The 26,583-nt window shown below is 47.4% G+C and overlaps 2 protein-coding genes and 1 long non-coding RNA gene across 5 annotated transcripts in view; 1 reads left to right on the top strand and 2 right to left on the bottom strand.

Moving 5' to 3' along the window:
• LOC102461896 (protein zyg-11 homolog B) overlaps positions 1-12,622 on the bottom strand; it is a 30,139-nt gene extending 17,517 nt beyond the window's left edge. Inside the window, exons 1-2 of one of the 2 annotated variants that reach the window (XM_075935983.1) lie at positions 12,416-12,622; positions 11,151-11,316 (exon numbers count right to left, since the gene is read on the bottom strand). In XM_075935983.1, the coding sequence (XP_075792098.1) occupies positions 11,151-11,316; positions 12,416-12,598 (349 nt within the window). In that variant the 5' untranslated portion in view covers positions 12,599-12,622. The other variant, XM_075935984.1, reaches the window with a different exon arrangement.
• A 19-nt stretch (positions 12,623-12,641) lies between these two features.
• On the top strand, positions 12,642-14,567 carry LOC112546328 (uncharacterized). The gene is made up of 2 exons (XR_003090005.2): positions 12,642-12,781; positions 14,161-14,567. It is a non-coding gene; the product is annotated as an uncharacterized LOC112546328 (long non-coding RNA).
• A 5,841-nt stretch (positions 14,568-20,408) lies between these two features.
• Positions 20,409-26,583, bottom strand: part of LOC102453516 (protein zyg-11 homolog B) — a 51,103-nt gene continuing 44,928 nt past the window's right edge. For both annotated transcript variants that reach the window (XM_075935985.1, XM_075935986.1), the window contains one exon: positions 20,409-21,775. In XM_075935985.1, coding sequence (XP_075792100.1) covers positions 21,585-21,775 — 191 coding nt within the window. In that variant the 3' untranslated portion in view covers positions 20,409-21,584. The remainder of the gene's footprint in view (positions 21,776-26,583) is intronic.

The raw sequence follows: 26,583 nt of genomic DNA, 5'->3' as shown, positions 1-26,583 counted from the left end.
ATTGGACTGGGGTGAAAGTAACATAAGTTTCTTACAGGTACTGTCCTATTGCACTCCCCTGGGGAAACTCAAGTAGGGATGTAAATGACTAGTTGACCATCCAATAAACATAGGCTTTTTGGGTAGATGAGTCACTACAGGCAGTCCCCGAGTTACGCGGATCCGACTTACGCGGCTTTGCTCCGGGTGTCCCTGGTCTGCTCGGGGTGTCCCTGGTCTGCTGGGAGGGATGCCCAGCAGACCAGGGACACCCCGAGCAAAGCCGCAGAGGCAGCGGGGTCCCCACCTCCAAGGCTTTGCTCCAGAGCCTCCGCAGCTTTGCTCCGGTCTCCCTGGTCTGCTCCGCCGCCTCCGCAGCTTTGCTCCGGTCTCCCTGGTCTGCTGGGGGGGGGGGGGGGGGGGGCGCAGCTAGTGCACCCCCCGCCCCAGCAGACCAGGCTTTTGTTGTGGACGCCTGGGGTAGAGCAGCCGGGGTGCTGCCGGGTTGGTCCTGGGGGGACCTACCCGGCAGCCCCCCAGCTGTTCTGTCCCAGGCTCCAGATTCAGCCGCTGTTGAAACTGATCAGTGGCTGATTCCAGGAAGCTAGGGGCAGAGCAACTCTGCCTCGGGCTTCCTGTAGTCAGCCCCTGGTCAGTTTCAGCAGCAGTGGCTGAATCTGGAGCCAGTTCCGAGTTACGTACAAATTCAACTTAAGAACAAACCTATAGTCCCTATCTTGTACGTAACCCGGGGACTGCCTGTACTCAACTAGTCACTTCCTCTCCTCTTGCTGCCTCTGTATCAGCTGGGAGGGGGGGAAGCAGAGCCAGTGCTAGGGGAAGCCAGCTTAAAAGCTGATTCCCCTCAGCCCGTCTCCGCTGCGGGTGAGAGGGTGTAGCAGAGGAGACAGAGGTGCAGTGGGAAATGTCATGAGCTGGGACTGAATCTGCGAGGCTCTCGCTACATTTCAAAGGCAGAGGCAGCGCAGCAGGAACCCAGGACAAGCAGGGATTCAAGCAGTCCCCGCTCGCCCCCGTTTCCTCACTATGTTCTATAATGTTCTGTTTTCAATAAGTACTTGTGAGTAAAAGCATACTATAACTTGAAGTACAAACTCTGATGTTCTATTTTCATGTTAAAATGGTAGATTTATACATCCTGTTTTTCCTGCTTGTTAGAGAGCTAACAGAACCGTAACAATTCCTTCCCGCTTAGCGGTCACAACTGTGTACCTGCAAGAAGAGCAAGAGAAGGAGATAAAAATAAGTTAGTGGTCCTTTAGCTATCCCTAAAACTGAAGGATCCACTGATGGTTACCTTTTCAATCACACCTTTCCAAGAGTTTCTTCACAAACACACATATATAGATTTTCAGTCCTATACACAGGGCTCGACAAATAATGCAATCTACTCGCCTGTGGCGAGTAGATTGCAACCTAGAAGAGTCGGGTTTGGGCAATCTGCGCATGCGCAGAACGATTTGCGCATAAGCAGATCGCCGGACAGCACAGCTGGCGAGTGGGGCTCACCACGATTTGGCGAGCCCTGCCTATACATATATCCTATTAAATCAGGACATCATTTCTACATACTCTACAGGAAAATATATTATGGATGTAGTCAGGACTATGTTAAAAAATGTGAGAATTATGTATGGTACATATTTTCACAAGATCATTTTAAAATGACCAGGCAGCATTTAAATCCACAAACCTCAATTATTTGGGAAGGAGTGGGAAAGTTGTGTTAAAATAAGTTTAGGCTGTTCCCTAAATTAGGAAGTATAGTATAACATTTAAACATTTGTTGAAATGCATTTCTTATTTCAGCTATGGTGTGCATTTTATCCCTGATGTTAACCAATGAAACATCAAGAAAAAACCCAACCAGCAAGCAGAAGCAAAGATATGACGGACTCCTCAGGTTTTGTCTAGAAAAGATGAGGTTGGAATTTTTAATTAAGGATTTGTTGTATCAATTCTAGAGCTTGAACCTCTCTAATCAGACACTCTCTGGTCTGGCAACATTTGTGGTCCGGCATGATTTTAGCTAGCCAGATGTCCACTTATCCTAAGTACAGCCAAGCTTCTTGAAGTCTCATAAAGTTTGTTTACAGCTACCAGTCCTGGCCCACAAAGTTCTGTGCTGTTATTTAGCTTGAATTTACCGCTAAATGTCTTCTAAGAGTCCAGTAAGCAGTGGAAGTGTTGGCAATTCTGCTAGACAATATTGATCTTCTGTGGTTCAGCAATTTCTCTCATTCAGCGCTGGTCAGGTTCCGAGGGTGACGGACTAGAGAGGTTCAACCTGTACTTGATTAGTGTATAAAAGGTAAACACCAGGAGGTTTTGTGCACGACTTTTCCCTAGTGCTTTGCTCAATCTAGCTTTAGTTGTCCCAAGTGAAGGGTCTTCCATCACTGACTGTAAGAGATAATTCCACATCCTATGTTTTCCTTTTCTTAATTTCATCCTATGGCTTCTAAGGGTACATCTACACAGCACCGTAACTTGAAATAAAATATGCCATTTGAGCTACGCAAATTGCATATCTTATTTCGATGCAGTTTTGAAACAGCTTATTTCATCATTTGGCACTCTCTACACAGCACCAAATTTTGAAATAAATCACTATTACGAAATGTCCCTTACTCTCATAGAATGAGGTTTACGGGGACATCGGAATAGCAAGCCTGAAATAACGGGCTTGCTGTGAAGACGTGGGATTAAGGAAAAAATGCCTGCCGACCATCAAGCCATATTAGCCCTAAGCATTTTAGTTAAAAACATATACACAAAACACAACGCAGAAATAGGAAAAAGCTGCCAAGCAACTTTAAAAAATTCTCAAGCCCTTGTTAGCAAATAAATAACTACAGCCTCTCTAGCTAAAATCGCAAGCTACCCAAAAATGTTTCTCAATGCACAAGTGGGGGCACACACTGTTATAATTAGCTTAAAAGCGTAAAAAAACTTAACCTAAACGCCACCCTAAAAGCCAACTAGTAAAAATTATCAGTTACTCTACTATTCTATAGTTCCTGGGGGTTGCGCTGGCAGCCAGTGTGCTCCGGCCCCACTCCAAAGGAGCCCCCTGCCACTCCGCACTGCTGCCTCTGTATCAGAAGCAGCAGTGCGGGGTGCCAACCAGGAGCTGGTCTGCAAGGGGAGCCAGTTTTAAATCCAGTTCCCCTCGCAAACCGGCTGCCTGTCCACCTGGCTCCTAATACACTTTTAGTGCAGAGCTGCAACAGGGTAGGTCCCAGACCTGGCGTGAGCCAGGACCGAGCCAGGCTGCTGGCCAGCCTGCTAAAAAATTTACTGTTGGGGAAAAGGAGGGGGAAATGCGTGTAGTCTACAGCATTAACCTATAAGCTTTTGTTTATTGGTTCCTCGACTACACTATTAAATCCCTTCGTGGGATAGCTATTTCGGGATACTCCAGTATCTCGAAATAACACTGCAGTGTAGACATACTCTAAATGTTTAGTATCAGAAACCTATGATTAGAAGAACCTGGTCACTGTATGAAGGTTATTAAAACATACAAAAAACCTCTCAAAATACTTCATTGTTCTATCTTTTGTAACATATTTGTCTTTCCTAAAATATCCAAACCAAAAATAACTTAACAGTCAAAAGTCCATCTCAACCAGCAGGCTGACACACCAAAACAACAATGGCAAGAATGAACACTAATGTACATTACACTTTTGTACGATCCTAAATAATTCCCTTCCACCCTTGCTAGCTGCTCTCTCTAGATGTATATTGTGACAGTCTGGGAGATATGTTTGTGTCCATTTGTACGTTCCATTTTGTTTTGTGAATCCCATTTTGATTATAACCTCCATCTTGGGTTAAGACATCCAGATGACACTGAAAACCATTTAAATCCTACCAAAGACAGTCTATTCTGAGCACTGTGTGATAATGCTGGGGGATGGGATACCTCCTACAAAGCTAACAATAACAGAGTAATTCAGAGCCATCTACAATGGACGATTATACTAATAGAAGAATAGGCTTCCTGCCCCTACAGATTTTCAAAGTCAATGAGTTGGATGCGAAAACCTGACTGAGTAGAGGGCCAAAATCACCTGCTCAAAGCACATAGCTGGAAGAATTAGAGCTAGCCAGCATGACCACTTGGCAATACAGGAAATACTACCGCTCATTGTTTTTAAGGTTACAGACTACTCTCAGACTTTTTATTTAAGGATAGGGATGTCAATGTGTAGACTACACAATTAACCGATAAACCTGGGCTTATCGGTCAATCCTGTCAACTACACACATTTCCCCCACATTGCTGCCACTATATCAGAGGCAGCAAGGGGAAGTGGGGAAGGAGCTGGTGCCCATGGGGTGCTGGCTTTTGTGCCAGCTCCACAGACTTGCCTGCCCTCCGCTGCAGCCTCCTATACAGGCAGCGGGAGAGGAGGGCAGGAAGGAACCAGTGCTCAGGGGAACTGGCTTAAACCTTTTAACCATCCCTGGTCTCTCCCCTCAACCTTCCCTAACTGGGAGCTCCTCTATCCCTGGGCTGGGCCACCCCACTCTGGCCCCAGGCCCACACGGAGGGCACCAGTAGAAGGCTTGCATGTCCCATTGTCCACCCCTGGGTCAAACTCAGGCGATGCCAGGTAAGTCTTCTAGTAAGCTAATATTTTTAAATTAGTTGCCACCCTTCTCTCATTTCTGAGGAGAGCAGAGGAGGCATGATAATAAAAGTCTTCTAACATCTTCATTGGAAGGGACCATACATGGAGGGCATTTATTGTTGCTTTTCACATTTAAATAATTCAAATTTAAGAAAAGCAAAAGAGAAAATGCAATAGTAGAAAAAAGGATGCAATCAATACGAAGGAGATGACTTCTGAGGCAAGGTAAAAGACTAGAGAGTTACTCACCCTGTGCTGTAACAGGGGTTCTTCAAGATGTGTGTACCTGTGGGTGCTCCACTCTGGATGCTGGTACATCCTTGTGCCAGCAACCAGAAATTTTTCTAGCAGTGCCGTGCTGTGCATTCACTGTGGAACCTCCTCGTGCCATTGGTGTCCATTAGGGGCGTAGCTCCCTCCATTCCTTCTCTACCCTGGCTACAAACCCAGAAGAGGCTCCAAAGCAGGAGAAGGAGGGAGGGTACTAGAGCACCCACGGGAACACACATCTGGAAGAATTCCTGGTACTGCACAGGGTCTCTCTTTTCTTCTTCTAATGATGTCTCTGTGGGTGCTCCACTTTGGGTGGCTACAAAACAGTAGTCATGTCGCAGAGACAGGTTTGGAGCCCTGCCAGAGCAGTTGAGGATAGCACCCACCGATTGTCCAGCCACAATAGATGAAGCGATTGCAGAGGTTAGAGTATAATGTTTTTGAAAGTGTGGTCAGATGACCAACTAGCTGCCTTGCAAATGTCTTCTGAAAGGCACATTTTTGAGGAAGGCTGTTGTAGAGGCAACTGCTTTGGTAGAATGAGCAGTGACGGCATCTGGTGGCTGCTTGATGTAGCAAGTGCGGATGCAAAATGAGATCCATTTGGATATTCTTTGTGAGGAGACGGCTTGACTCTGGGCCGTTCAGCGAATGATGAGAATCTGGTTGATTTTTTCCATAGTCTTGTCCAATCCAGGTAGAAAGCGGGTGCTATTCGAACATGCCACTTGAGATGGATCAGCATGTAGTTTGGGAAAAGATAATGTAACTATATGGGTTTGTTAGTATGGAAAGGAGATAGGACCTTTGGTAGGAATTTGGCATGCGGTTGAAGGGTTACCCTGTCCTTGGTAAATACCATGTACGGCGGGTCTGCCATTAGTGCCACTAACTCCCCGACTTCCCTGTTACCAGAAAGGCTATTTTTAAGGAGAGGGGTAGCCAAGAGCAAGTTGCTAAAGGCTCAAAGGACGATTTTAGTTAAACTTTTGAGGATGTGATTCAGGTCCCAGATGGGAACTGGAGGCTGCACTGATGGGAAAGTATTCTAGAGACCCATAAGGATGTGGTTTAGTAAGAGGGTGTGAAAAGAATGCAGTGCCATTGTTGGTTCTATGGAAGGCTGCTTTTGCTGCTGCATGAACTTTAATAGTGCTGAATGAGAGGTCAGTTTCTTTTAGTTCCAGAAGGTAGCCTAATATGATGGGGATGGGTGTGGTGGCGTGGGATGGTTCCATTTGATCCAAACAGAGAACCTTGTCCACTTGTACAGGTAAGTTTTCCTCATGGATTCTCTTCTATGTTAATTAGTATCCGTTTTACTCTGAGCAGGTATTTTTGGCATTTTGGAGCCACAAAGGAGCTACGCCTAGAGGTGGAGTTTGTGTGGATCGCGATTTAGAACCCTGCTGTGATGTTGAGTGAGAAGATTGTGTTGCAGGGGAAAAAGGTGAGGCTCCGCTATTGCTAATCTATGCAGGTTAGGGAACCAAGTTTGCCTTGAGCATGCTGGTGCAACCAAGACCATATGAGCACGTTCTTGTCAGATTTTCGTTATAATTCTGAGTATTAAGAGAATCGGTGGGAACACATATAGGAGGATTACATCCCATTTCATGGAGAAAGTGTCTCCTAAAGACCTCTTTCCCAGGGCTGCTCTGGAGCAGAATTGATGGCGTTTTCGGTTGGCTCTGGTTGCAAATAGATCTATGTCCAGCTGCCCCCATTTGAGGAATACCTCCTTGAGGGCTCAAAAGTCTATCTCCCATTCATGATGGTTGGGGAAGATGCAGGTGAGGGTGTTTGCCATCACACTGAGTACCCCTGGGAGGTAGGTAGCTATAGGGGTGATGTGGTGTGTAACAGACCAGTTCCATAGTCTCAGTGCTTCTATACACAGGGAAGTAGACTGGGCCCCACCCCGCTGGTTGATATAGTACAGTGGTTCCCAAACATTTTGGCATCACACTCCCTTTTTGATTTGAGAAACCCTTACACGCACACCCCAAAAAATAGCAGCAAAACTTGTTGGGGGGGAGGGGCACGAAGGGAGAGCGAGAGGAGAGAGAGAAAAAAAAAAAGAAGGAACTGACCAGGGCCGAAAAACAGTCATGGCCCCCTTTAATTCCTGAGACCAGTGTAAAAAAGGTGCCAGGACTCCAGGGGAAAAGTTGTTGACCCAAATAAACAAACTCGCTGAGCTGTGCGAGTTCTGGAGGATGCTGGAGCCAGGAAAAACAGAAAATACTTGACATTTCACATGATATTTTCTGAGTATTTTTACCAGACAGACCAGGCTCTTTCTTGGAGGGAGGACTGACCGGCGGGGGAGAGAGCAGGGGCGGTCCTGAGTCTCCTTGTGCTCCCCCCGCCCCCGGAATTTCTTCACGCCCCTATTTGGGAGCCTATGATATAGTACATGCATATGGTATTGTCTGTCATGACAGTGATTTTCTTGTGAGCTATGTACTGTAGGAAGTGACAGCATGCATAACGGACTGCCCTGAGTTCTAACAGGCTGATGTGGACTGTTTGTTTGCTGAACGACCATTTGCCTTGTACAGTATGGGGTTCCACATGGGCCCCCCATCCCATAAGGGACATAGCTGTTGTGATGGTAACCATGGATACCCCCATAGTATGTTTGTTGGGTCTGTCCAACAGTTCAGAGAGATGAGGATGCTGTGGTAGAACAGTCAGTTTTGGAGAGGGGATATAGAGTGTAGCTAGCCAAGCTTGGAGGTCTGGCCAATCGCACCACAAAAGTGGTTGCAGCCATGTGACCCAGGATTTTGAGGCACTGGTGCACTGTTGTCGTTGAGGTTGCGCATGCCGCGGGTATGAGGTTCTGGAGGGCCCCAAATCTGTGCTTGGGCAGCATTGCCTTGGCTGATATGGTATTGATTCATGTTCCTATGAACTCCAGAGTTTGAGTGGGTTAAAGTGTAGATTTTTCGTAGTTTATGAGAAAGCCAAGTTTGAGTAGGAGGCTGATGATCCTATTGACCCTAGTTAGTGTTTCTTGAAACAATAAGCCCTTTATTAGGCAGTCATCGATGTATGGGAATAATATCACTCCCTGACAGCATAGGTGTGCTGTAACAACAGCCAGAGTCTTGGAGAAAACCCTAGGGATTGTCAAAAGGCCAAATGGGAGAATGTGATATTGGCAGTGTTGGTCTCCCACCGTAAAGCGTAGGAAACATCTGTGAGCAGGATGTATCATTACGTGGAAGTATGGCTCTCGATCTTCAGGACACAATCTCCCTGATCCACGGCTGGAATAACTGTTGCTAATGTCACCATCTTAAACCTTCTGTATGTTACGTTATGTTACATACTTGTTGAGCCTCCTTAGATCTAAAATGGGCCTTCATCCGCCAGTTTTCTTTTGAGTTAGGAATTATGTTGAATAGAATCCCCTCTCTTGAAAAGCTGTTGGCACTAGCTCTATCACTCCTATATGCAGAAGGTATTGGACCTCCTGTTTGAGGAGGATGTCGTGAGAAGGGTCCCTGAAGAGGGATGGGGAGGGGAGATGAGTAGGGAGATAGAGATGAAGGGGATGGAATCGCCCACTTTGATGAGCTCTAGTACCGTCTGTCTGATGTTATTTGTGCCCATTGGTGTAAAAAGGGGCAGAGGCAGTGACTGAACTGTAGCTGCCCAGTTAGTGAAGTGCCCATAGCAGGGTTGTGTGTCTGTCTTCCAACCAAACCTTCAAATTTGTTGTTTAGATGAAGAAGGCTGAATTGCTGTTGGTGCTGAGGTCATCACCGTTGCGTCTGTGTTTTTGTCTAACATCATAACAAGGTTGTTGTCTCTACTGCTCCGTAGGTCTCAGATAGGTGTTGTATCGGATTCTCTTATTAGGTGGTGTATACATGCCAAGAGTTCTTAGCATTGTATGAGAGTCCTTCACAGAGTGTAAGACTTCATATGTTTTTGCAGCGAAAAGGTTAGTTTTATCGAATGGGAAGTCTTCGACTTTGTGTTGTTGTTCCCTAGGTACACCAGATGCCTGGAGCCACAAAGCCCTATGCATGATGATGGCGGTTGCACTGGTACACACTGTAGTGTTGGCCACGTCCATAGCGGATTGTAATGCAGTGCGTGAGATGGTGTGCCCCTCCTTCATAATACTAAGGAGCATTTGTCTTTTGTGCTCCGGCAGGGACTAGAGGAGCTCTTATAGCTTGCAGTAGTTCGTATACTCATAGTCGGCAAGCATGGCAGTATAGTTAGCTGCCCTTAATAGTAGGATCGCCAACGAGTATATCTTTCTGCCCATGATGTCAAGCCTCATGTGCTCTTTGTTTTGGGGAGCAGATCTCATGCTTGGTTGTGTGGCCTTGTGTATGGCTGAATCGACCACCAGGTAGTTAGGTGGTGGGTGTGGAAAAAGAAAGTCCGTGCCATTAGGTATGCTGAAGTATTTACGGTCAGCCCTCTTGTTGGTGGGCGTAATCAATGCTGGGGACTACCAGATATAATCAGCAGGATCCATGATGGCCTCATCCATTGGAAGCGCGATTCTTGAAGACGTCAGAGGTTGCAGAGTACTCAAAAATCAATACTGTTTTACTTGTACCTCTTGCAGGTTGCATTTCTGTGTTAGGGCCACCCTCTTGAAGAGTTCTTGGAATTGTTCTGAATCATCGGATGGTGGTGGAGTTAGGTCTCTGGGTGCAGGCTGAGGAGATTGTGGTGGTCTCTTGGATGGTGTGGAAGGAACAGTGTGGTAGCTCCTGTGAGAAGACCAGATCTCAGGGATGCCACTGGCCAGAGTAAGGAGATGGTAGGTAAGGCCAATTATGTGAGTACCAGGGAGGTGGTGGTGGTGGTGGATGCAATGGTTTGGAGGAGTGGGACTACCAAGGAGTGTGTCGCTGAGTACAGCTGGAATGTTGAGAAGAAATACTACTATGCGGAATGCTTCCAGCCTCACTTAGTGAAATAGATGGTACTGGTGAATGAACAGAATACGCCGATGCTGATGGAGATGGCAGTGCTGATGAAGCGCAGGCTAGCGTTGGTTTACAATCCTGTGCATGGTCAAGTGATGGTGCCAAGGCTGAATGTGCCATGGTCAGTGCCGCTGATAGCATCGATATGGTGCCTTTGGAGGCAGCATCTCAGTGCTCGGTTTCTTAAGTGCTTCATGCAGTGCTGCCTCCTTGTGTTGCTTTCGCCATGTATTTGTGGTGTTTAGCCAGCACCGTGGATTCAGCCAGTGCGGCTGATGTTTTCTGCCTGGGCTCCAAATGAGCTCTCTTCTGCAGCACTAAGTGTTTAGGCAGTGCCATGCCAGAAGCCAGGGCTTATCGCCAATGCTCACTCTAGCAGAGCTTAGTGCTGGCGGTTGCAAGTTTGCAGGGGAAACCCGGGTTCTGGCTTTTGATTTGTCAGATGAGGTAGAGGGACGATCTTTGACTAATTTCTTGCCTCTGGGGGAGCGAGTCGGCATGCAGTGGCTGAAGCTATTTTTCATATAAAGTAGGTCTTCAAACTTATTGGCGCAGTTGTGTAGTGCTCTAGCAGTGAGACTTGAGCAGTGTGCACACTTCTCCATCAACTGGGCCTCCCCAGCCACCTTATGTAGGAGGCATGCCTTTCAGAGACAGGCACAGCCTGCCGGCAAGAATCACAGCGTTTGAAGCCTGGAGAGCCAAGAATGGGGAAAAACGGGGTGACGAACACTGAAGAACCACTGCTGTTGGGTTTTTTTGAGGAAAAAGGGGTTTTTTTTGGGGGGGGGGAGGTTAAGAGAAGTAAAAACTTGGAATTAAGGAGAAAACTGAGGAGAATTAACAAATGTTATTGGTTTTTTAGGTGAGGAAAAGGTAAGTCAACAAAGCTCCATCTGCCACCAAGGACAGCAGAGAAGGAACAGAGTGCCGTGTGGCACGTGTGCCTAACAGACACCAATGGCACAAGGAGGATCCATGGCACATGAGCGGCATGGCAGGGCACTGCTAGAAAAATCTCTGGTCACTGGCGCAGGGATGCACCAGCACCCAGAGCAGAGCACTCATGGGGACATCACTCGATAAATTAACTTTCTGAAAGTGGTAACAATCAGATTTCCAGATTAAATGTGAGGTGGAAAGCAAAGTTTGAGGTGGTATTAGTCAAATATTTCAAATATTAAAATACAACTCAAATGACTAAGGTGCCCAACATCCAGCTTTTCCACCAGATCAACAGTTGTTGATCCCAAGATATTTGTCTTACCATGAAATGCCATAGTCTGCAGCAACCGATCAGCTACTTCTTGAGGAAGTCTTTCTGATTCTTTCAAGCACAGTGTTCCATCTTGCCTCTCAGTACAGAACTTCTCTAAGTCAGCAGTGAGCGCTTTCAAACAGATGTCCAGTAGCGAGTACGGAGATGCCTCAGCCTGTCATAAGCAAAAAAAAACCAAACTTGCACACATGAAGACGACAATCAAATTACAGCCAACAAAAATACTTTCACAACGATTAATACAGGTTAAAGCAAAGCATTCTAGCCCCACTACCAATATATAGCTCAACAGATATCACAATGGGAGAGCATTACAGAGATGGAGACAGCAACCTGTTGTGGTAGACTTCAAGAAACCAACCCAACAAGCCCTTCACGCCTTGACATCAATAGACTTTTTATGAAAAGATTCTGCAGGCTCAAACTCCGCACTGCCAATTTTCTTGCTGCATAGCCACGAAAGCATCCAGTCAGAAGTTCTTTTGTTCGTGGATGCTGCTCCAGATAAGTTGTCATATGGAAATGCATTTTAATACAAGCCAGACATCCTCATTCCACCCTTATTTCCAATGCATTGGTAACGTGGCTTTGTTCGATACCAGCATGAAACTTGCAAGCATCAGGATGTAAAGCAGGGATGGAGAACCTTTGGCCTGGGGGCTGGATCCGTCCGCCAGCTTGCCTGGATCTAGCCCCCAAAGCTCAGGGCTCTCTCTCCTGCAGCACTGGGGAGCGACACCCCAGAGCTTGTGGGGGGGGAGATGCAAAATCTAACAGCACAGCCCCCCACTTCCAGGCTCTGGTGCGCTAGGGTGTGTGGACAGTGTCTTTCAGCTTCTCAACCGGGGGCCATGTGAGTTGCTTTCTTGTGCCGCCCCCCACCCCAAAATGTCCCCCCCCCCCATGTAAAGGGCCCGTTACCAAGACCACACCTGTCACGAATCAAACACACCCACTATTTTGGAAAAGCAAAAATCCCCCCCCCAACAGTGGTGCCCAAAGCCTGTTGCAAGGCTCCAGCCACCCCCGGGCAGGGGCACCCCGCGGAGCACGGGCAGCGCCCCCCCGAGGCTGCGCACCTGGACAGCGGGGCAGTCGCTGCAGATGGGCGGCGGCGCCCGCTGCCGGTTCTGGACGTGCAGGAACCGCACCATGGCGGGCTCGGGCCTGGGGAGCGGAGCGACTCCCCCCTCCCCGCCGCCGCCGCGCCGGTCGCTGCCTTGCCGGGGGCGCGGAGCCACCCGCCTCCCTACCGAGAAAGCCCCGCCACGGCGCAGGCGCCGCCCACTCGCTTCCGGGCCCGGCGGAACGAGCTCGGGCCAGGCCGCACGAGCGAGCTCAGAGCGATGGATGCCTCGCGCCGCCTGGGAAGGGGCCGGGCGCGTGGGGTGGCCTCGAGCCCCAGCGCGCTTGGGCCGGGCTGCAGCCCCGCCCATCGCAAACCCCGCCAACGGCTGCAGCTCGAGACAGGCAGCCAAGCCTCTCAGCGGCCCGCGTCTCCCGCCGGCACGTCCACTCCGCAGCCACCAGACACCCACGTGCCCTGAAATAGCCGGTTCCTGCGGGCCTGCCCCTCCCCCGCAGGGCTGCCGGGCGTCCGGTTTGGGGCCCTCTGTCCGGTAAGAAAAGTCCAGAGAATTCCGGACACGCGCCCTACCCGCTCTCACCTGGATTTCCGGCGGGGGCGGGGAGCCCTGGGGGAGGAGGAGAAGCCCAGTCCCGGCTCCTGAGCGCCTGGCGGAGCCGGACTCACTCGCCCCTCTCCGGACCGTGCGCGGGACTGACAGGCCCCCGGATCTGCACGTGCCCGGGTCAGTCCCCCCCCCCGCCCCGACCTTTCCCGCCCACCCCTGCTTCCTGCCGGCTGGTTCTCCTCCTGCCCCCATCTCTCCTGGCCAGCCGCGCTGCCCCCTCCTGCCAACCCCGCCTCCTGTCCCCCATTGCCCGTGGCCAGCTGTGCTGGCCCCCACCACCTCCTAAATCTACCTGGTAACCCTCCTCCCACGTCCCTGTAAACCTCAGCCCGCAAGGAGTAAGGGACATTTTTGGAATATCACTTTATTTAAAAAATGTCGAAATAGCATCAAAATAAGATGCATCATTTGCTTAGCACAAATTGCGTATTTTATTTCGAGTTACGGTGCAGTGTAGCCATACCCCCTGTGATTTCTAGTTTTACATACATTAAGGAGCCCAGGCTGTTAGGCGTAGCGTGTGTAAGTTGGGATAAGGTTTTCACTCTGGCCCAGAATGATGAGGTGATGCTGGAGCAGGAGTGAGATAGGTATACAGACTGCCATTCTGAGTAGGAAGGGGTACCATGGTTCTCTTGGCCAGACGGGTTATTAAGATTAATCTGGTTCCATCTGACCAAGCCTTTTGAATTGTTCTGGCAAGTAGGGGTGCCAGATGGTCTCCCAAAAATACCGAACACATGGGCTAAAAGTGTGTTGAGCAAAAAGAAAAAAAACCGAACACACATCCTGTGTGGCTACTACCAAGAGCCACCAAGCTGGGAACGGAGAGGGAAACAGCAGAGCCTGCTACCCAGAGCAGAGAGGCAGACCCCGAGGCAACTCAATGACGGGGGGTGGGCGTGACCAGGGGTAAGAAGGTGACTCCCTCATAGCCAGGTCTTTGGGTGTCCCAGTGGGAAGAAAAAACGGTTACTTACCTCGTAACTGTGATTTTTCAAGATGTATTGCTTATGTCCATTCCAATTAGGTGTGTGTGTGCAGCATGTACATGTCATCGGAAGTTTTTCCCTCAGCAGTACCCATAGGGCCAGCAGGGAGCCCCCCTGGAGTGGCGCCAGTATATCAGCCCATATATACCCTGCTGGCCCCCTCACCGATTCAGTTCCTTCTTGCTGGAACACTCCAGAGAGAGGGCAGCGGGTGGGTATTTGGAATGGAGATGAGCAACACATCTGAAAGAATCATAGTTATGATGTAAGTAACTGTTCTTTCTTCTTCGAGTGATTGTGCATTCCAATTAGGTGACTCCAAAGTAGAACCTATGGAGGAGGACCGGATGTTAAAGCTATAGAGGAATGGAGGACCGCCCTGCCCAGGACCGCGTCTTCCCTGGCTTGATGTGTTAGCGTATAGTGATTGGTGAAGGTATGGACAGAGGACCACGTCACGGCTCTGCAGATGTCCAGAATGGACCTGTGCCATGAAAGCGGTGGAGGCTGCCACTGCTCTCGTGGAGTGCGCTCTAAGGGGTGGAGCCGATATGCCTGCTAGGGCATAGCACTCCCTGATACAAGCAGTTATGCAGGAGGAGATCCACTGGGAGGACATGGGTTGGCCCCTCACCCGTTCAGCAATGGTCACAATGAGTTGCAGTGACTTCCTGAATGGTTTTGTCCTGTCTAAATAAAAGGCTAATGCCCTGCACACATCTAGAGTGTGTAAAGCCTGTTCTTTCCCGGACGCGTGCGGCTTGGGATAAAAGACCGGCAGGAAAATATCCTGGGAGGTGTGGAAAGAAGACACCACCTTAGGCAGAAAATCTGCTTGGGGGAGGAGCCTAACCTTATCTTTGAAAAGGTTTGTGTAGGGAGGATCCGAGTAAGTGCCCTGAGTTTGGATACCCACCTGGCAGATGTGAGTGCTACTAGGAGAGACACCTTATAAGACAGATATACTGTATAAACATTCAGTTGGAGATGTGTAGATGCCAATGTTTTAAAAACCATTTAAAGCAAAAATGAAAAACTGTTTCTTTTGTTCTCACTGTTCCATTCCTAAAAATTGAGACTTACATTAATATGGTAATACATCAAATAGGATATGGAAAGAAGGCAGGGGAAAAGTACTTGATATGGATTAAGAAATAGATACCTACAAACACTATTGCATAGCAACTACATGAGCCATACTATAGAGCCCACAAAGGTATGTTGTTAAAAAACAGCTCCCTGTGCATACCGCCCTGTACTGCTGCCTCTGATACAGACCTCCCCATGGACAGGGGCTGCTGCTGGACCAGACTCTCTGTCCGCAGTGGGCCCAAGCTTGCTATAGAAAGAGGCTGCTTTTTCCCTCCCTGCAGCAGTCTCTGTCCATGGGGCACTTCACAGAGCAGGGCTGCTGCCACCCCATGCTGATGCCTGTATATCAGAGGCGGCGGCGGCACGGGGCGGCGGGCAGCTGGTCTGCACAGTGAGATGTTTTTTAAACTGGCTCCCATTGTAGACTGGCTTCCCGCCTGGCACTCCATGCTACTGCCTCTGATACAGAGGCAGCAGTGTGGGGTGGCAGGGGGCTCCCTGGAAGTGGGACAGGATTGTACTAACTGCCAGCCCCGCCCCCGTGGACTATCATATAGTCGAGTAACATAAGAATTAATGTGGTTACATGACTATTCAATTACCTGATATCTAACATCCCTTAAAGACTACATTGTCTACATCTTTTTCATAACCAAAGGAGATCAAGATCATGATCCCTTTGCATCAAAGTAATAAAGCTCTAACCCACCATTGACCTTTTTGCAACACCTCAGCGGGCATTGGATAGGCATCACTAGGGGATGCCTTCCTCATACTGTGACTGGCTGTGCTACACCCTCCCTCCTGATACCATTACTCGCCAGTAGGGTTACCAGGTGTCCAGTATTCTACCGGACAGTCCAGTTTTTGCACTCTCTGGTAAAAAAAATTCAGAAAATACATGTGCAATGTCCGGTTTTTTCTGTTTTTTCCGGCTGGGTGCCGGATGGAAGTCTGGCAGGGGGGTGGCTGGGAGGCAGGGCCGCAATCAGCGCTGGGAGCCTGTTGTAGAGTGCAAAAGCCTAGCGGGGGCGGGGAAGTCCCAACCACTTCCCCTGCCAGGCTTCTGCATGCAAACAGAGGCTCCCAGGGCCGATCATGACCCCGCCTCCCAGCTGGAAGCCTGTGGTTGCATACAGAAGCCGGGCAGGGGGAGTGGCTAGGAGTCCCAGACACTCCCCCGCTCCCACCAGGCTTCTGCACACAACCAGAGGGAGTCCCAGGCTGGGAGATGGGGCCATGAGCGCTGGGAGCCTCTGGTTGCATGCAGAAGCCGGGCAGGGACAGGGGTAGTGGCTGGGAAGCGGTGCGCAATCGGCCCTGGGAACCCTCAGCTGATTGCGTCTGAGGAGTGATGCCTTGGGGAGGAGGAGAAGCCCTGTCCCTGCTCTTGGGCGCTGGTCAAATGCGTTGTGGCACCGTAGTCCAGGAGAGAAGCCCGCAGGTGCTTTGTAGTTGCATTTAGGAGCCTTCCATGGGCTCTCAGCCAAAACTGACTGGGGTGGAATTTCTGCTTCTTTGAGTGATTGCTCATGTGCATTCCAATTAGGTGTGTGCACACAGTGTGCACGTGTCGTCAGAAGTTTTTCCGTCAGAAGTACTGTTAGGGCCAGCAAAGACCTTCCCCCAGAGTGGCACCGGTATATCGGCCCATATATACCCCTGCTGGCCCCCTCACCCACTCTGTTCCTTCTTACCGCCATGACGGTTGTTGGAACAACCTTCAGGGCTTCTAGCAATAGTTGTCTTCAGTATTGTTCTCTGTCTCTTCAGTTAGCTTAAGTACCTGCAGTTAAGTTAAAGGCTTCTTTGTTGTTTTCGTTGCTGTTCCCCGCCACGGCAACTCCTGCAAAAAGTGCCACAAGCACTGCAAGCCTGCAAGATCTGCAAGGCATTCAAGCCGCAAATGAAACACGCGCATGACCCATGTCCCTCCCGCTGCTCCCAGACCTGATTACCCAGGACTTGGGCAGGCTCCGCCACCTGGACCTGCACTCGCTGCATTTGACAGCATGGAAGCTCCGTGGCTAATGGCCGCGGAACTTCAGTGCTCAGAATGGGTCCAGGAAGTCCTACTGCGTAGCAGGAAGCCCTCCATTAGGACCACACACCTAGCTAAGTGGAAACGGTTCTGTAGCTGGGCTGCGCAGAAGGGGGTACACCCAAGGTGAGTTGCAATCCCCTTGACCCTGGATTACCTGTTAGACCTCAGGCTCCAGGACCTCTCTTCCTCCTCCATCAAGGTTCACTTGGTGGCCATGTTGGCCTTCCACTGGGGGGGGGAAGGAGGGAAAACTCTGTTTGCTAACCCAATGGTCAACAGGTTTCTGAAAGGGGTAGACAGACTCTACCCACACATCCGCCAGCCCGTCCCCTAGTGGGACCTAAATCTGGTCCTTTCCAAACTTATGGGACCCCTGTTCGAACCTTTAGCAACGTGTTCCCTTCTACTGTATACTTAATTGTTCATAAGTAAACATGGAAAGAGCATTGACAGAGATTTTTACTTGTCTAGAGATTTTCAAACTTTTCTTGCCACCCAGTTGAAGAAAGTTGTTGATGCTCATGACCCAACATAATTTTATCTTTTGACAAGATGCTCTGTGGAGGCAGCAAGAATGAGGGATCTTATGTGGTACAGAATGGTGCTCAATTGTGGGGAAGAGGGGGAATTCAGGGTGGGGGTAGGTGCTCATGGCTGGGCATGGGCTCACTCTCCAGAGGCTCCTGGTCAGCGGTAGAGTAGGGTGATAAGACAGGCTTCCTGTTTCTCGTGGCACCGCAGATCATGCTGTGCTCCAGAAGTGGCCAGCAGCAGGTCTGGCTCCTAGGTGGATCCAGTTTTTCATGCTGCTCTTGCCTGCAGGCACAGACCCTCCTACTAGCTCCCATTGGCTGGGAATTGGCCAATGAGAATATGGAGCCAGTGCCTGGGGTGGGAGCAGTGCATGACGGCCCATGGTCTCCATGCCTTGGAACCAGACCAGCTACTGGCTGCTTCTGGGATGCAGCGTGGTCTGTAATGCCATGACAAGCAGGAAGCCTGTCTTAGCCACTCTTACACTAGTCACAGGGTCACCTACACTAAGGTGACCCAGTAACTAACATTGTCTGACCCACTGCTGGGTCACAACCCCCAGTTTGAAAACTACTGGTCTAGAAGCATTTCCCAGAAGAATCAAATTTAGTAAAATAAGAAAAAAAATTACAAAAGCTCTACAAAAAGCAAGAGAAACATTAGGTAAAATTCTCCCTACAGAAAGAAATGGATCAGGTAGCCCATTTCTGGTGTAGTCCAATGATCAGACAGTGATTATTACTCTGTTAATGAAAACACACACTTGCCTCACGTTGTAAGCTTGTAATACCCTTTTTTTCCATTTTAAGATAGCCATGCTGTCAAAGAAAATAAGTGTTTTACTACATTCATAAATAGTGGCAGCTTGTACATAATTTTACTAGTAATACACTTCCAAAAGGATGAACAGTCTATTCTGTACAGACTTGTTTAGGAAGGCTCAAATGCAGCCTCTCTCATTCCTGTCAAACAGCATGAAACATATTCAGTATTATAAAAGAAAAAATGTACACAAACATTTATTTAAGCAAAGCCTGTAGTTAACATACAACATTAATATACCAAAAAAAAAAAAAAAAGCACTAGGAATTTGTGGCAATCCATATGCAATACACCCCACTTATCTGGACCCTGTGAGGAAATAGTGTTTTATGTCTGCATAATAGTTGTGTCTGCATAATAGAAAGTATTTTAAAAACTCAACCATTACATTTACTGAACAATTTGCCACATATCACAGAACTATGCTGCTATATCACAGTTTAAACAGAAGAAAGGCAGATGATATTTGATACTTTTCATGTAGTTTAAGAAAAAACCCTCTTTTATGTTTAAAAGGTTGTGCTACATATAGGGAAATTTATGGTTTCTTGGTACATCTTAAGGGCCAATTGCTCTGTCATTTTGTCCATTTGCATTGGCAAGTAGGTTATATCATCAGATTTTGCGAATACATTCTGAAAAATAATCACCTTTGTTCATAATTTGAATTTAACACAATTTTCCACAAATCAATTCAGATGTAACTGTCATCTAAGCTGCTGATCTCTATGATCTGCTTTGTTTTTGTTTGTCATTTAAGTCAGATTGTGCTATATGTCAACAATATATTTGCTTTGGTAAAAGATGCCAAAAAACTTAACTGGTTACAAAGCCCTTCTGTTATTTGCCAGGAAGCTGAGTGGTTTCCCACCATTTAAATATTAATGATAATTAGGGATGTGAAAAATGTTAAAAAACAAAAACAAACCCTGTGTACCCTATGGAAATTCCATCGGTTACAAGGTTAAATGGGCTCTGCGGGCTCCCAGCTGCCACTGCTGCAGGCTGCTGGCCCTTCAGGCCCCAAGGCTGGACCTGCTGCAGGCTCTGGGCTGCTGCAGGCTACTGGCCCATTGGGTCCTATGGCTGGACCCATGGTCCTCACAGCCCCGCAGCTGGCCCTGCGGGATCCAGGCTCCTGACCCCATCATCAGCCCTCAGGCTCCAAGCTGCCCACTTACACTCCCTAGCAGAGTTTAAATGGTAACAGGAACCTATAAGCATCAGCTTACCTGTTAAAACTCTTACATCCTATTGACAACCATTTTTCATGGCCTTTCATCTGATAATTTAAGAATGTTTAAGGAGGAATGAATGGCATCATATAAATACACAAGAGTTAAATGTTCATCATTCATTCAATAAATATTAAAGAAAGTTTTCCTATAGTACTCAATACTGAATAAGGACAGATCTTACACTAGTCCCACAGAAACAGTTTTCAGGTTTAGGGAAATTTAATCTAAAAAATTACAATAATTGATAAGCATTACCCAGGTAACATTTTGAAATCTCAGTACCAAGGGATACAAACTTTCCATAAACTCTGATATTGGCAGAAGTCATACTTCTCTAGTTTGAAAGGTAAAATTAGCTGTCTACAAAACATAATTCTTCAGAACTTTTTAAAAAAATAAATACCATAATTTTTCATTTCTGACACTTCACTTTTTTGGATCAAGGAAACTACATACATCCAGATGTATGTGCGGGAATGAAGCTACCCAGAGGATACCTTGAGTACAAAAGTATTATATGGTGTAGTAACGGTAACATTACTAAAGCAAACAGTCCATTAATGTTTTTAACTCACAAAGTGTAATGAAACTGTTCCAGATTGTAGGAGATGTGCTAACTCTATTACAGTGGTATTAAGTAAAGTGGTGTTGTGAAAGCCAGGTAAACAGTATAGCTACTTTCTCTTAAGGAACTGAAACTAAAATGCCAATAAAAGTTTAATAGTAGAATCTTGTTCCATTGTTTGTCAGGGAGAAGCAAAGACAGTCATTTGACAATACAAGGAGAATTAGTAAACACTCTGAAATAAAGAGAATTTGAACTCGTGTTGTAGCTTGCTTCCATCACTTGTATTTAATCAAGCAGCAGTATGCTGTGGAATCTCCATTTCATCCAACACAGCTTTTGAACTCATAAGTAGCACAGGAAGAAAAACGTTTTTACCACTGACAACTTCATGCAAAATTTCACACTCCGCACAATAATGCAATTTACAAAGGACCTTATATATAATTTGCATGATATTTTTTACTGTAATGCATTGGAAATACAAGTCACTGCACAATACTGACAAAATATGTACAAGAAATGGCAAATAAATCAATCTGTTATAAGATGATCAAATATCCCGGTTCTTCCATCAGGATGTGCAGCTCCATGTGATGAGAAGGGCTAACCTACTTCAACTAACACTTTGAGCTCTGATGGAGAGCTCCCTCCTTCTCCTGCCACTTTTCCTACACTCCCTTAAAATTAAGTTTTGAAACAAACTCAGTTTATCCTCTTCATATTTCAAGCTTTTCCCTGTCCCCCACTCCCACCTGTATCTCTACTGTTTTCCTCCACAGCAGCCAATTCAGTGTTTCCTGTTTGCACCAAAAGTACTGCTGATCCTAACCTTGCTGAAGGTAAGCCAACAGCTGGAAAAGGCGACACCTAGTGCTGGAGAGAGAAAGAACAAAACTGTCAGATCCCAAGACAAGGAGGGTTTTTATTTAAAAAAGTGTGCTAATGGAAAGCCCATAAATAATGGGACAGTCTAGTTACTTTAGTTATAAGTGGTATTTTTAATGTGTGCATGCATGAATATGTGTGTAAAGCTGTGATTGTGAGATTCACCACTCTTGCAGACAGTTCGATCCAAACATTGAGTTGGTAAACAGTTCTACATTCAGCAACAACAAGGATGAAACCAGCTTTCTGTCCCACAAATCAAGTCACAAAACAAAATATTCCTAGAGGTTTGGTTTTGGATGAGCCTTCCAAACTATTCAAGTCCCATCTTGCTGTAGTCATCAGTAATCCTATAGGTATGACTTAGATCAAGCAGTGATCATAGATCCCCGAAATTGACATTAAAGTAGACATTTGCCCAAGAATTCCCACAAGTGGTATCCGATACAGTTGTTAGCAAATAACTTCACTGGAGACCACTGTAGTACAAGTAACTCCAACTACACATGTGATAAAGGATTATTACAGAGAGGATAGTTTACACACTTATTTTTCAGTTTGATTTGGCTTGTGGTTGTTTTTTACACGGAGGTGGTCTCCCATGACGTACAATATGTTTTTCTAAGCTATCTAAAATGGCAATTGCAATTCTCTGAACATCTGGATCAGTTTGGCCATTTTCCTTGATGTTGTACAAGTGCTGCAATCCGCCTTCTTCAATTAACATGCTGCAATATCTGGCAGCTGAAATGAGATCAAGAAAAAAAAAGTTAACTGAAGAGAAGAAAACCAGTTATGAAATACACTCAAGTGTTGGAGTAAACTCTGATCTATTATTCCAGTCAACATTTAGGATATTTTTAAAAGCGCCTACAAATTTGCATCATTACCCAGTAAAATTTTATAAAGGAAAAAAAGGCGCTTCTGATTAAGATCTTTGACTAGATCCTCATATCATCTGGGTTCAATTCCCAGCTCTGCACTGACTTCCTATGACACCCTATAAAATGTGGATAATACTTTTTTCCTCTCTCTCTCTCTCTCTCTCTCTCTCACACACACACACTTGTGTTGTAAAGATAACACTTATGTTTTTGGCACTCACATGCCCATGAGATCTTAGTACCTGAATAGACAACCTGCATTATTGACTTTAAAAGGTAAGCAACACTTTAACGATACAGGACTTCAACACTCAGGAGCACTGATCAGATCTGGAATCACTTGTATAATGCAAAAATGCACCATTTAAACCAGAATATAACTCAGCTTAAGAATCTGAGTTTTCATTTTTGGAAAATTCAGTGTCTTGGGCTTGTAAATAAATCTTTCAAATCATGAGCCTAAAGTCATTTAATGGAGTGACAGCTGTCTATAAATATATGTCAACAAGTCTGGCCACAAATAACAGCTCCAAGAAGTCTGAACTATCCCCATTCACCTCAGAGGGGGTGCCACTGAGCTTAAACATTTAAGTACGGACATTAACTATTTCACTGCTGATCAAATGTATCAAAACAAAGTCAATATACTTAGTTGTCAATTTTGGATGTTGTGTGGGATACTGGGGTATGGTACAGAGGGACAGCTAGTCTTATCAAGGGTTGTCAATTGGGGGAGAGGGAGAGCTAAGGGAGAACACCTCCCAAGCAGGAATTTAAGCCTCACTACTCCCAATTTTAAAGTAGGGATGTTAAGTATGGGTTAATTAACTAATCGAGTAGCCAATGGGGTGGGGGTGGGGAAGGGACTCCTGCTGAGGATCTTACTCTGAGTGGGTTCTTACTCCATTTAAAGTGCAGAGCCACGGCGGTTCCAGACCAGTGGGGCCAAACAAAAAGAAACTAGGCTAAACAATAAAGGAGCAGCTGGATAAACCAGGTAGGGCAGGGTGCAAACTCAATAGCCAGTCCTGTCCATGTTCCCTTTGCCTCACAAGCTCCACGGAGCGACACACCCTGGGAAAAATCACTGTTGAGAGAGCCAGGCAGAGAAGAAAGGTTCGAGTTCCCCAGGGCTGGGGCATCTCTTCGCCTCCTTTGCCACCCTGCGCCCTTCCCTCCCTTCGCCTCTCCCTGTGATTACAACTCCAACGTCACCGATCGACCAGGACGTGAGGTGTGGGAGTGGTGTGAGAGATCCTGACCCACCGGACTCACAAATCTGTCACTCCTGGCTCGTTCACTGCTTTTAAGTTTTGAATTGCAATCTACTGCTGTGCAAACTTTGCTGTGAGCGAGCCCTGGCTGGGGAGGGAGAAAGGAAGCAAGCAAACAGTTGGGGGGAGGTCAGCTTGTTCCCGATGCCCCAATGTGGGCAAACAAACCAACCCAAACAGATGTGGTTAGCCAGGTGCAGAGTCAACAATTTAAAAATTATAGCAAGTGTGAAAAACTGAAGGAAACGCTTTGCTTGCCAGGCTGAGAGGCAAGATGGGGCATTCATTCTGAGGGTGTGGGGGATACCTAGGGACAGCCAGGCGTGGTTTCTAATTCAGTTTGCTCTAATTTGCAGCGTGTGTACATGCGTGCATGCTTAAAATGTATCAACTCTGGGAAACTGAAGTTGGGGCCACTTCAGAGAACATCTACCTCTCCCCTTCAGGCACCACTGGAGCAAGGGTGATCTGGGAGTGTCGCAGCTGGCAGAAAACTCAGACACCATTTCCATTAGAAAATGCCAAACACTGCTCCTGTTCAATGCAGCCTTTAATAAATCTACGTGGTGCATGGGGGCAGCAGAGGCAGGAGGAAAGTGTCCTCCAAGAGCAGCCAGACACCTTTCCCCCTGCTTTGAGTCAAGAGCTAAGTAGCATCCCCAGCCAGAGCCACAAAATAAGGACTGTGACCTCCCAGCATGAAGCCAAAAAGAGAGCTCAGGCAAGGTAAGGGCTGGGGAGCTGGCATACAGCCCTTCTCTGGGAGTTAGCCAGGTGCTAAAGAAGGAGAGGGAAGAAAGGAATCAGAGGTGGAGATGACAGGCAAGTGAATGCCTGGAACGAAGCACTCCTGAGTGCTTAGCCAGGGCGCAGAGTCTAAAGTTGCCTTGTGCGGCTTCCTTCATACTGCGTGTGGCTAGTCTGGGGCAGGGGTAGCACAGGGCCGGTAAGTCTCCTCACTATGTGATTTATATTGAGTTTGCACTTATTTCACAGCACCCCCTCTCCCTACCCCAGCCATGCTGCCTGAACCTGGAGAATAAACATCCTCTGCTTAGATCCACTAATTTCCAACTGCATAGCACCCACATTTTAAACTGCAGAGCCACAGCAGTCCCAGACTCGCCTGAGCCCAGACTGAACTGGGCTTGCTCAGTCCCAGTGTAATCCACTGGGCAGATTTGAACCTAGGCCCTCTGAAGCTTAGTATAGGAGCCTCTACAGCTTGAGCTATAAAGCCAGCCAGCACTCAGCCCGTGCTGTAGAGGTCTCCTGTTCTTATCTGTTGCTCTGATCTAGCTGCCACTGCATGGGACAGTGAAACACTAGGGCTATGTCTACACTGGCGGCTTCTTGCGCAAAAAAAATCTTGCGCAAGGGTTCTTGTGCAAGAACTCTTGCGCAAGAAAACATCCACACTGCCATGAGGGAGATGTGCTTTTGTGCAAGAGCATCCATGGCAGTGTGGACACTCTCTTGCGCAAGACAGCTCTGTGGCCATTTTAGCCATAGGGCTTTCTTGAGCAAGAAATCCCTGCCGAGTGTCCACACTGCCCTCTTGCGCAAGAGGACTTACACCTGTTAAAAAGAGCGTAGCTCTTGCACAAGAAGCCCTCCCTTACCACGCCATACTATCAATTTTCTTGCGCAAGAGCAGGCAGGCAGTGTGGACGCTCTGCAGATTATTGTGCAAGAATGGTCGTACTTGTGCAAGAAGCTGCGAGTGTAGACATAGCCTAGGTGTGTGGGTTACAGCAGCTCGTGCCAGGTCCAGGAGACCCTGTCTGCAACAGGGTCTGCTGCTGAAGCACCCTCCTCTATCCCCCACCCCCTTCAGGGGGTAGGAGAGGCGGAACCACGGATATGGTGCTGGGGAGGAAATCAGCTTCTAAGTTGGCTCCCCTTTGCACCGGCTCCTCTGTTTCCCCTAAGGCAGCAAGGGCGGGGGTGGAGGGGAGTAGTCAACTCAACTACCCCATAAGCTTAGGCTTAACAGGTAGTCAGCTCCATAAGCTTAGGCTTATCAGGTAGTCAGCTAGTCGACTGCTCACTTGCACCCCTATTTTAAAGTTCTCTGTCCCTGCCTAAAGAGGGAGTTCATGAGGAAATAAATGCATCCCCTCTCCAATACCAAGAGACTTAACCACCTCCTGGATATCAATAACCAAAAACTCCCATGCTTTACCAAGTGAACCTTTATGCTTAAGGGCACAGGAAATTTCTAAATAATGAGTTAAGAAGATTCTTCTAAAGCTATCTGTGACATGGTACGGTCACAGACGACCCTCGGGGGTGCCTCCCAGGGTGCTGACATGGCCACTGCCACTCGCCTTCCTGCTCTCTGGGGCTCCTCACCGCCTGGTCCTGCTGGGCCAGCTCCGCTGGTTTCCCCCAACTGAGGTCCCTGCCCCCCACCAAGAAGCAATACAGACACTGAACCGCTTCAGGTCCGAGGAGAGTGCAGTTTAGGGCCCAGCCTCCTGAGAGAGCACTCCCCAGATGGGATCAAACGCCAAAGAATTAGGTAAGCCCCCTTTAGCAATGAAAGGGGGAATGTGCACACTGGTTGCCCCCAGGTAACAATTTACACTGAGTTTGATAGAAATTAAAAATGATTTTAAGTGGAAGCAGTAGGATTTAAGTAGTAATAAGAGAACAGGCAGAGCAAAGTAAGTTACAAATCGAAACAAAAACGCTTGGCTAATTCTACACTAAAACCTCAGTACAAACTCTTCAAACTCACTCTAAAACCTCTTTTCCAGCTGCCACTCTCAACCAGGGCTGTCTTCCCCACCCTAGGGTCTCAGTCTCCTTCCTTCAGGTTCAGCCCAGCGAAAAGACCAAGGCCTCTGCTTTCCTATTCTTTTTGTTAAAGAACTGAGGCCCCTCCCCACCAACCACTGCTCAGACTGAAGGACAAAAGAGATAGTTTAACAGTTGAGGGCAACACCTTCCATGTCTCCCATTTACACATTTGAAACCCACCAAGTATTTCCCACTCCATGTGTCTAATTTTACACCCAAAAATGATATACATCAAAGAAAGATAAACAGAACCAGCAGATCATGACATGAAGATTGATGGGTTACATGAAATAATTCACTCAAAACACCTTTGAGTTATGTATATTCATGTCCATAAGTCCATTTCATAAAGCATGGGGAGAGGGTGTCCCATTACACTATCTATCATGGGATTTCCTCACACCTTCCTCTGAGTGCATCTGATGTGTTGGAGACAACATACAAGACAGGTGGACTACGGGTTTGATCCTGTATGGTAATTCCGACATTTGTTACCTAGCTATCAATTTCTCCAGCTTTCTCTATGCTGACAATTTCTATTGGGCCTTTAATCATTGTCAATTCAAATATTTGCAGAAGTGATTTTGGC

Source organism: Pelodiscus sinensis, chromosome 9 (genome assembly GCF_049634645.1).
Source record: "Pelodiscus sinensis isolate JC-2024 chromosome 9, ASM4963464v1, whole genome shotgun sequence".
NCBI classification, from domain to species: Eukaryota; Metazoa; Chordata; order Testudines; family Trionychidae; genus Pelodiscus; species Pelodiscus sinensis.
The sequence above is the reverse complement of the archived record's forward strand: the minus strand, read 5'-3'. Positions and strand labels throughout refer to the sequence as shown.